General features: G+C 45.9%; 1 protein-coding gene across 2 annotated transcripts; it reads right to left on the bottom strand.

Annotated features, from left to right (window-relative positions):
* Positions 1-548: 548 nt before the first annotated feature.
* On the bottom strand, positions 549-9,106 carry ercc2 (excision repair cross-complementation group 2). 2 transcript variants are annotated; one of them, XM_066703866.1, is made up of 23 exons: positions 8,934-9,106; positions 8,505-8,604; positions 7,835-7,912; positions 7,558-7,620; positions 7,322-7,435; positions 7,035-7,151; positions 6,778-6,894; positions 6,382-6,505; positions 6,178-6,274; positions 5,782-5,915; positions 5,524-5,692; positions 5,233-5,351; positions 5,023-5,092; positions 4,842-4,911; positions 4,606-4,707; positions 3,433-3,496; positions 2,848-2,969; positions 2,149-2,241; positions 1,967-2,039; positions 1,784-1,854; positions 1,393-1,536; positions 1,122-1,265; positions 549-942 (listed from the first exon to the last, which is right to left on the bottom strand). In XM_066703866.1, exons 1-23 carry the CDS (start codon positions 8,936-8,938, stop codon positions 850-852), a joined length of 2,283 nt encoding a protein of 760 aa, XP_066559963.1. In that variant the 5' UTR covers positions 8,939-9,106; the 3' UTR covers positions 549-849. The 2 variants fall into 2 exon arrangements, with proteins under 2 accessions (XP_066559963.1, XP_066559965.1); XM_066703868.1 differs by having other exon boundaries at positions 8,968-9,106.
* Positions 9,107-10,687: the final 1,581 nt, after the last annotated feature.

Raw genomic sequence — 10,687 nt, 5'->3', positions numbered from 1 at the left:
TATCATCATCACAATGTAAAGTATTTCAATAGTTTCCATTAGTTTACTGTGTATGATTCATTATTTTGTGCATCTGTTGGTATTGTACCCTCTGATGCTTGGTGGAGATTCCTGCTTCAATTTCCATAATATGTTGAGAGTCTGAGCCTTTTTTTCTTTTTGAACAGGCAGGCATAAACCTCAGTTTCAATGCAGGTAACTAGGCCCTCCTCTGCATTACCCTTGTGCCCATCACTCAAACAGGACCCTTCCACCTCCTGTTTGTATAAAAAGTGACGTCTGCACAAAGACTTCCTCTTTTTGCCCTTCGCCTTGGTTCGTCACCTAAGAGAGCCTTCTATGTTTGTCCAAACTAGAAATCTGTGAAAGTGTAATCAATTAAACTTCAATTAGGCTAGTTTGTGTTCAGCTGCATCCACGTGCTGTGTGTTGCAAACGATATATGACGTTTCTCTAACCTAGCTATGCTATTTTATACAAAGTTTAGTTTAAACCCCAGCAGTACAGTACAGTACAATAATACCACAGTCACAGACATCATTCAGAACTGAAGGATTATTAGAAATGTGTTTTTTATTACTGCAATTTCAAACAATAAAAAATATACACAAATAAACACCGCTTTTCATCCTGTTTTTCTTCCTCCCAAGCCTGGCACAAGTAATGAGTAGTCTTTGTACACGTGTTCTCATACATACACACATACATACATATTCAGGCTTACATACATGCATACATATATAGACATATACACAAGCTGGTGTGATGTCCTCTCTGCTTTCTCTCACCCCTTAACCCCCCCCCTCTCTCTCTCTCCCTTCCTTTCCTCTGTGTGGGTGTGTGTGGGGGTTAGACTTGGTGTGCGATCTGAGCGATCCTCTTCAGCATCTCCTCAGACTGCAGCTGATCCAGAGTGAGGAGAGAGAGTCCCAGCTGGTCCTCCTGAGAGAGAGAGAGAGAAAGAGGTTAATGAGAGGGGAGAGACAGAGACAGGCAGAGACTGAGGTAATGGGTAGAGAGTGAAAAGGGGCGAGAGGAGATGAGATAGGGGACAATGAGATGGACAAGGGAGAGCGAGAGACAGATGGAAACAGCGTGTGGTGCAGATGTGGGCTGCGTACCCTCCTGAAGGGCTGTGCCATGTCCCTGAGGAAGTGGCGTGCCAGCTGCAGCGCCTCGTCGATGGTCAGGTTCAGGCTGCTGTCGCTCAGGTGCTCCTGGATCCAGCGAGGCAGTTTCCCCCGCTTATCGGCACGAGCGTATCGCTGAGAGAGAGAGAGAGACAGACAGAGGGAGAGAGGAGGAATGGGTAGGGGTGAGGGTGACTGTATTGTACAATGTCTCTCTCTGCGCCACCTGTTTGCCCAGTTAGCCGTCTCTCAGCCTCTTTACCTTATCAGCGAACACCATGAGCCCGTAGTCAGTCTTGCCGCGAATGACCCGGCCCACACACTGCGCCGCGTGCCGCATGGCATCAAACGTCAGGAAGTCATTCTCTCTGATCTGGAACTGGTCCCGCAGGTATTCCAGACGAGCCTACAGAGGTCAGAGTAGGGGAAAAAAGAGGAAGTGGGGAGGGGGAGAGAGTGAGCTTTCTGATTCTGTTTTGAAGCTAGCATAGACACACATTCTGACTTTTTATCTATCAAAATTATAGAGATAGATGAGGGACCAGAGGGCTGAGAAAGGCAGAGGAGTAGAGGAAGAAGAAATGGGAAAGAAAACAAAAAAATAGAAGAGAAGATGAATGGAGGGATCAGAGTGGGAGGAGGGCCGTCCTTACCTTGAGGATGCGACTCTGTGTGTAGACGTAGGGCACGCCGAACATGATAACAGCACGACCAAAATGATGGACTGGACAGGAGAGGAGAGGGAGGAGAGAGTCAGTATCAGTCAGTCAGTCAGTCAAGATTCTGTGTACATCCCACTCTCCCTCCCGGCCCCGATTTCTTTATTCCTGTCTCACCAAAGTCGATCCCCTCGGACACCTTCCCTCTGGCCACTGACAGCAGGATAGCCCCCCGGCCATTCTCACACGCCTGCAGAGGGAGGGAGAACGTGAGAGTAAGGTTAAGTGTGCAACTCAATCGCTCATTTGGGTTTCCCTTGCTCCCCTCTCTCTCTCCTCCCCTGCGACCCCGCCATGACCTCCTGGTATTTCTCCAAGGCCATGCTGGTCTCTGCTGCGTCCTGCGTCTCAATGAAGATCAGCTTGTTCCTCTGGACGTTCTCCAGGATCCCCTGCAGGACAGACACACAGACGGGTGGAATGATGATATTTTCAACAAATGACAGGATGTGCTTTCATTGTGGCTCCTCTCCCCTTTCCTCTCCTTCCTTCTTCCCTCCCTCCTCCTCCTCTCCCATCCTCGTCTCTTTTGTTTTCTGTCACCTTCTTATTAAGGGTGTATTTAGAGTATTATAGTTAGTAATTTAGTTACATTTTACACTAAAAAGAGGTTGAGTGATGAAATTAGGGTTACCATTTTGGTCCAGGCTAGGGTTGCAATTGGAGTCCTCGGTAAACTTAGACGTCCATTAAGGTCATGGTAAAGGAATTGGGTGTAGAACTGTATGGACTTCACTTCAAATTTGAGTTGGCTATGGTGGGGATTCAGGCTGAAGAGGGGCTAGGTAATCTATTGATGTAATACAATATTGAAAAGACTCTTCCTTCTGTACTGCAGTGTCACAGTATTGCTAGGTGCTGTAATTGCTAATAAATTCTATATTTTGCTCATCAAATTAAGAGTTGTAGTTGTAGACAAAAAATAAGAAACTTAAAATAGAATCCACCCCATGATCCTCTATGTCCTTCTCTCCTCCTTCTATGTGTTCAGTACCCACCTGTTCATACCAGCTGGCCACAATGTTCTCCATGTACTGGTAGCTGGTGAAGAACGCCACAATGCCATCGGGCACCACCCCAGACAGCTCAAGCAGCAAATTGCCATAGTTACGGATGACAGCTGCAAAGAGAGACAGAGAGAGAGAGAGAAGTAGAAAGAGAGAGGGCAGGTACTCAACCCCCCCAGACATAAGGGAAATTAAGAACCAGCCAAATGCAAAATAGTCATGATCTTGGCAGCAAGAAGCTTTCCATCAATCAGAGCTGGAGATGAGTTTTGTTTTACCCATTTTGTCAATTTAACTAACAAGCGTCTTTTTTCACTCTAAGAATTACATTCACCTGGAACATATACTGACAGACTGTGCTTAAATCTCAGTGGATCACCTGAATAAAGTGCGTGTTTTAAAGGATTGAATGCAGATGTTTTCAAATGAAAACAGAAGTGCTTTAACAAGGCTAATCACAGCTTTCATGGCAGGTAGGCTGTGTAGGAAGTAGGCAGGGTAACACATCAGTGTTTTTGCCTGGTATTGGTATTGCCTGGGGTGAAAATGAAATAAATAAATAAAATCAATTCTCACCAAAATCTTCCCGAGTCTCGAATTTGGAGCTGATGGCCACCTGGTCATTGCCACGCCCCACAATCTGAAGACAGGGCACAAGTAGGTGCAGTTGATATACAATTTTATCCATCACTCTGTTTTTATTTTATTTTAGTATTTTAATCTGCTGGAATTATATTTGAATACTATTGATTATATATATATATACACAGTTAGGTCCATACATATTTGGACAGTGACACAAATGTCATAATTTTGGCTCTGTACGCCACCACAATGGATTTGAAAGGAAACAATCAAGATGTGCTTTAAGTGTAGACTTTCATCTTTAATTAGAGGGTAGTTACATCCACATTGGGTGAACTGTGCAGGAATTACACCCATTTTTATATGTGGTCCCCCCAATTGTAGGGGCTCAAAAGTCATTAGACAAACTAACAATCATGAATTACATTGCGAGTTTCAATACTTAGTTGCAAATCCTTTGCAGTCAATGACTGCCTGAAGTCTGGAACCCATAGACATCACCAGATGCTGGGTTTCTTTCCTGGGATATTTTGCCTTTAGTTTTACCTTCAGCAAGTGAAATGCTGCTCAATTGGATTCAGGTCAGGTGATTGACTTGGCCATTGCAGAACATTCCACTTCTTCACCTTAAAAAAGTCTCGGGTTGCTTTCACAGTATGCTTCAGGTCATTGTCCATCTGCACTGTGGAGCATCGTCCAATGAGTTTTGAAGCATTTGGCTGAATCTGTGCACATAATAGCCCTAAACACTTCAGAATTCATCCTGCTGCTTTTGTCAGCAGTCACTTCATCAATAAATACAAGGGAACCAGTTCCCTTGGCACCCATACATGCCCATGCCATAACATGCTGCACAGATGAGGGTGGTATGCTTCGGACCATGAGCAGTAATTCCTACACCGTTCACCCAATTTGCATGTAACTACGCTCAAATTAACTTCCTTTCAAATTATTTCCTTTCAAATCCATTATGGTGGCGTACAGAGCCAAAATGATGACAACTGTGTCACTGTCCATATATTTATGGACCTAACTGTATAAGCCGTTTGCAAATACATATATCATTAGAAACAATATATTATTACACTACTATTTTTTACAGTAATATTATATTATACTTATTATTATTTTGTGTTTATTTTGCCATTATCATTGTTTACTCACCAGAGGACACAGGCAGGTGCGAGCCAGCGTCATTGTGAAGGACGCCACAGTAACAGGTCGGAAATCCAGAATCCTGGGGTAGATGTCCAGTGGGGAGAGAGTCTGTGCAGAGACACACATACACACACACAGATGCACTCTGTGACTTTGAAGCACACACTAACTCACTTGTATACAAAACAAATTTTAACAGAAGAAGGTAGATAAAGAAAAGACAGAAAAGAGAGAGCGATTACCCCAGAAGTGATGATGACAGACTGGAATCTCTCAAACACTGGCTTGATGGCAATGGAGGAGTCCATGCAACTGAGAGAATAGGGAGGGTGAGAGATCATCAATACACACATCCAGTTGTAATCAAAGGTTTTCACACACTTCATTTGCCAACATAGACTCTCCCCAGACAGACGGACAGACCTAAAGTGCAGTACAGGGTTGGCGATGGTGGGGGTACGGTCCTCAAACGGCTCGATAATGATGGTGAAACCTGAGGAAAAGGAATAAAAACGCAGTCTGAGAGAGATGCACCAAGACAGAGATGGAGAGAGAGAGCGAGGCGCACACACAGGCAGACACGGATGCACCCATACAGACACAGACACACATGAAACCGGGGGGGGGGGTTACCTTTGCTGTATGTGCTGACCAGAGTGGCGAAGTGCGAGATGAGCGTGACAGCAGAGAAATCGGCAATGTCTGCAATCTCCAGCGTGCGCAACAGCGACCGCAGGCGCTCTGCACAGAACCTGATAGAGAGAGAAAGAGAGAGTGATACTGAACTGTGGGTCTGAACACTGTGAATCTCTCCCTCTTATTTCTCCTCTCTCCCTTGCCTCTCACTCTCTTCCTCTCTATTCTTTCCCCTCTCCCTTGCTCTCCATCATCCTCTCTTTTTCTCTGCTCCTCACTCTGTCTCACCTGAGCGGCTTGCGGTCGATGCAGACCTTGTCAAAGACATCCTTGAGGAACTGGGGGGGGCTCTCCTGAACCATGTGTTGCACGCGCAGCCGGGCCTTCAGGTACTCCAGGAAACGCTTCAGGAAACCCACAAAGTGCTCCGCAGTCCGGATACTGCCAGGGACCGCCTCTGAGGGGGAGAGAGAGGAGTGAGAGGAGGAGGAGGAGGGGTTGAGGGTTGAAAGGGAGTGGGAGGGAGGAAGGAAAGGGGGGTCTGACCTTGCAAGATCTCATCAGGTAGCACAGGATTAGACAGGTACACGTCAGTCTCCCGGGCAACGTTGGCCTCCTTGAGCCCCTCCACCAATCGCCTGTACTCCTCCTTCAGCCTGGCTGCGTCCGTTTCCTTGATCCTGACACAGAAAATGAACAGACAGAAGGACCGGGCAGGCTACAGTTTAAGCAAGTATTATCGATAGTCAGTCGAACATAAAAGACTCTCCATTTGTTTTGCATTTCATGACATTTCTACTCCTCATTTAGTAATGTAGACGTGTGTCTGTCGCAGTGGGTGCTCAGGTTCAGTCACTAACCTCCCATGTGGTGTGTTGCAGAGTGTGTGTGTGTATGTGTATGTGTGTGTGTTCAATCAGTGTGTTCAGTCAGGAGCCTCACTTCTGGATAGTGTTCTGTAGGGTCTCCACATTGGCCTGAGTGCGGTCCAGGGTGCGACGCGTGATGTTCACACTCATGGAGTCAATACACACGTTATCTGAGAGAGAGAGAGCACATAATGCGCTGAGGGATCAGTCTGGGCAAGGGTACACTCTGGGCAAAGCCTGGGGCACAAACTGTGTGTAGGGGTGCCAGGCTGTGTACCTATGTTGTGTGCCTCGTCGAAGACCACCACAGACTTCTTGGCCAGCTCCTTGGAGACCAGGTCTGCAATCTTGGGGTCCAGCAGGTAGTGGTAACTGTAGACTACAATATTGGCATGGAGAATCTAGAGAGAGGGAGGAGAGGGGAAGAGGGGATGGTGAGATGTGAAAGGAATGCAGACAGAGTGAGAGAGAGAGGGATGGGGACAGAAACAATTATGGAGAGATGGAAGGATGGTGACCTATGGAAAGATCTTGAGAGGGAATGGGACAGAAAGAGACCAATATTGTGTCATGGAGGCAGAAGGTGTTGAAATGGGACAGGAGGCAGGTGTAGGACTGAGGGGGCAAGGGAAGGGATGGGGAGGGCTGTTCAGGGGCTCAGTGGGACACTCACAGAGTACCGTGCCAGGTAGTAGGGGCACCAGCCTTTACGGCGTCCAAAGGCCTTCAGGTCATCTAGGTTGTAGACACCGGCAGGGAGGGGCACCTGGCGACCCACGGCATCAAACTCCTAAAGAAGGGAAGGACATACAGACAGACAGACAAATACACAGGCATTTTGGTAGTTAGGCAGACAGACAGAAGTAGTTACTCTCTTGTTCAGTCTTTCATTATAAATTGCTATTGTGCCCCCAATGCTCCCTCCCTCACCTCATAGAAGCGGCAGGAGGACATGGAAGGGTTGGTGTGGCGCTGGGCTCTGATGTACGATGCCGTCAGACTGTGACACTTCCCGTCCACCTCCTTACCAAACCGCAGAGAGCTCACCTGGACACAGAGACAGACAGTCATATGTACATACAGCTGAGGTAAAGGTGATAGACTGTACGAGGACACAGAGACACACAGGTACACTTAGACACAAGGAGAGAGAGACAGAAATGGAATGAGACGCACACGAACACAGGAGGGACCGAGAGAGGGGCGCAGAGACGCACCTCGGGATGCACACACAGGTTCTTCCGTGAGGACAGGGCTAGTGCCAGGAAGCTGCTCTGCTCCCCAGTCTCCTTCACTATGAACTCCAGCAGCTTCCTCAGCTCCTCCACCACCTGCACAGGGAGGGAGGTGTGAGAAGGGGGGGAAACTAAATAAAAGGGATTTGATAGGATCTATATGTAAGTTATAAGTTGTGGATGGACTAAAACATATTTAAAGAATTCCAGAGCCCCACCTTCTCAATCTCAGGCACAGTCCGGGAGCAGTAGATGAGTTTGGTCACTTCCAGAGGGTACGCCTGTGGGACAGGGACAGCACTTTTACTGGAAGCAGCCAGTGTGTGTGTGTGTGTGTGTGTGTGTGTGTAAAATCAGTGTCCCAGTGCCTGTGTGTGACTGGTACGGGGGAGGGTTCTGTGTTAATATCTATGCAAGTCTGTTTGTACCTGTTTTAGTGTCGGTCTGTCTGGGGGGCTGCGTGCATCGGCCTGTGTGTACTTGTGTGCCACTTACCCGCTGGTAGGCGACAATGAGGGAGAGGAGTGAGATGGTTTTGCCAGTTCCTGATGGCATCTCCAGTACCCCATGACCCTGCACCAACACCACAGAACAACATGAGAACAGTGCATCTATCAACAGCACAATACACAGCCTGTCACAAAACCAGGATAGTAAGCACTGTTGGGTACAAGCAGAAATACTGTATTACATAGGGGGCCCTGCAAAATCTAATTTGCTTATTAAATATTATGCATATTTACTGATCTGTAATGTGGTCTTTTTTAGTAATTTATGACTGGTAATATTGTTTAAAAAATCCAAATAAGTAAAATTCTAATACATTTACCAAACAAATGGACCTACATAACTCCCCCAATCAAAAAAAAAAATTTAGAGAGAAATTTCGTTTTACCAAGACTTGGAAACATTTCATTCCTATCAATCAAACAGGTCATGTTTTGGACATTAGTTTACAGACCATGTATGCTTGGAATCATTGTTACAGGAGTGCAATTAACTTAATTGCATTAATGACTGATTCGGTTAATTGAACAATAAGTAACACATGTTCCAAGTAACGACGAAACGTATGACAACCTATAAAAAGCCAGGCGGAGCGGAATTCTCCCGGATCAAAAGGGGTCTAGAGAGCCGGGGCAGTGCGGGGCAGTGCGGGGCTCACCTTGGCATCCAGAGTCCTCTTCAGCTCCAGCATGTACGAGTACTGCTCCGGGTAGATGTAGTCATAAGGGAAATGCACCAACAGCCCGTCAATATTCAGCCTGCGTGTGAAAACACAACAGTCAGTCCGAAAAGAAGTCAGGGGCAGAATATACCAGGAAATAGAAACAAAAAAGACAATTGTAGAAGAGCACGGCACTGAATGATGTCTTTGTAGGAAATGCCACAAAACAAAACTTAATTCTGCACTGCACTGTTTTGTATCTTGCTGCTTTATTTTTACCCGGCTTAGTAGCAAATGGTAGACATGGGTCATTTACACATCTACAGCGACGCCCAGCACAATTCATTGCAGCCCACTTAGAGCTGCATTTGTTTGGTACTCATTCAAATGGTAGTCGCTGCTAAGAAATAAAAGTTAGCTGCATACTTCATTTTAACGCGTGGCCGCGGTGCTCTTGCACCTTAGACAGTTCCAGGAAAATCCTTCGGCTCCACAAACAAAAGTTATTACATTAGATTCAAACTGAAATTATTTAATCCCCCAAAATCTCCGGCATCTGCGTCCCTGCCCGCTCTGATTGTTTATTCACGTGTGGTAGTCTGTCACGCCGCAGCCTAACCTAGCGCCTCATTAGCGTATGGCACCGCCTACCTGCTCTCCCATTGGTAGTTGAGTGCTGACGTGCTGCGGGATGTAGCCACTGAATGGCTATCGTAGCTGTCAATTATTCATCATCTTCCACTAACTAGACCTGATTAATCGCTCCCCGAGTGAATTACGAAACCGTAAACCCGAGAAATAACGGAAAGTGTCAAAATCGGTTTGTACACTGAAATAATTTTAACATTGTGTTTCGCCCCATTATGTATAATTTTCAATTTTGTCTTGTAACTTGGAATGTGTTTATTTTTAACCATTTTAAACAAATTCTACAAACTTTTGGAGTAAAACGTATAGATTGGGTCAGATTGGATAATCAGCATACCCACTTGTTATGTGTTTTTATTACTAGCTTGTGCCGTTCAGTGTTAAAACCGAAATGTAATTTATTTTGTAGTTCTTCCAAACATGAACATTTTTCTAATTTCTACAACTGTCACGATTTCGATCGTTTCAAAGTTTTGTTTGACTTAAATTAAATCCACGCATGCGTGTATAATGCGACCAATCACAGTACCCCTGCGCCACCCACTATAAAGCGCCCAAACACGCATGCAGAGGGGAACATGTAATTATTTAGGCCTACTGGTGTCGACGTCGGTGTTTTAGGGGCAAACCAATCTTTTCAATTAATCTCACTGATGAAAACATGTTTTGAAGATTATGATATCGTGGTCCTCAATGTCAGGCTGCAGAGACCTGGAAACGTATTGCATCAAGGCATTGGAGACTAACAGATGCGTTATCGCATTGTTTTGTTCCTTATCTCTGCCTTCCACAATTTTATTTCTAGATTAATTAAATTGGTTGACCGAAAAAACATTGTTGAATTTCTAACAACACATCTGCATTTGTCCTATACAGTACTTTATAGTTGAGTGTAAAAAAATAAATAAATGCTTAGTGTGTAAGGTAACATTGCAGCAGTATTAACAATACAGAAAACCCTTTGTGTATGTGTATAAAATGTATACGCCCATTTTATAGAGATGGCTATAATTGTGATGTTCTACTAATTCAAATCTTCCATAGGGCTCAGTATTCGTCAGCCCGTCCGTCTTCCTCAATGGACACTGCAGGGGGTTGTGGAGCCCAGAGAGAGGAGGTGGCAAAACAAGCCCAGGACCCGTGGAACATGATGTTGAGGACCCAGAGTGCAAATGGAGCCTGGGAAGGCGAGAGGGCGACACTGAGCCCTGTCAGCACGCCAACCCCACTGGCCACACCTAGTCCAGCTGTCCAGCCTGGAGACCACCGCTCTACACAGTGGACAGAGGCAGGAGAGTGTGCAGGCATCCGACTCCACTTAGGAATTTGCAATAGTTTAGTGTATTCCTGTTACCAGATGAACTGCATGTGTGTGTATAGGCCTTGATGTTCAGCTAATGTTCACTGTAGGTGTCCAAGGAGTTCCTTCCTTGCTGCTCTGTTAGGGGTTGGTTCTTTTCACTGCTCTCTGCCTCCCAGTGTCTTGCAGGATGTCCATGTCATCTACGCCGCTGTTGAAAGAGGAAGGGAGT

This window comes from Amia ocellicauda, chromosome 5 (genome assembly GCF_036373705.1).
Source record: "Amia ocellicauda isolate fAmiCal2 chromosome 5, fAmiCal2.hap1, whole genome shotgun sequence".
Taxonomy (NCBI): domain Eukaryota; kingdom Metazoa; phylum Chordata; class Actinopteri; order Amiiformes; family Amiidae; genus Amia; species Amia ocellicauda.
This window is presented reverse-complemented; position numbering and strand designations above follow the sequence as displayed.

Coding starts and splice junctions, on each gene's coding strand:
- ercc2 (XM_066703866.1), bottom strand. Junction 4,912..5,022: donor AACCCTGTACTGCACTTTAG/GTCTGTCCGTCT, acceptor CTATTCTCTCAG/TTGCATGGACTCCTCCATTG. Junction 943..1,121: donor TGGCACAGCCCTTCAGGAGG/GTACGCAGCCCA, acceptor TCTCTCTCTCAG/GAGGACCAGCTGGGACTCTC.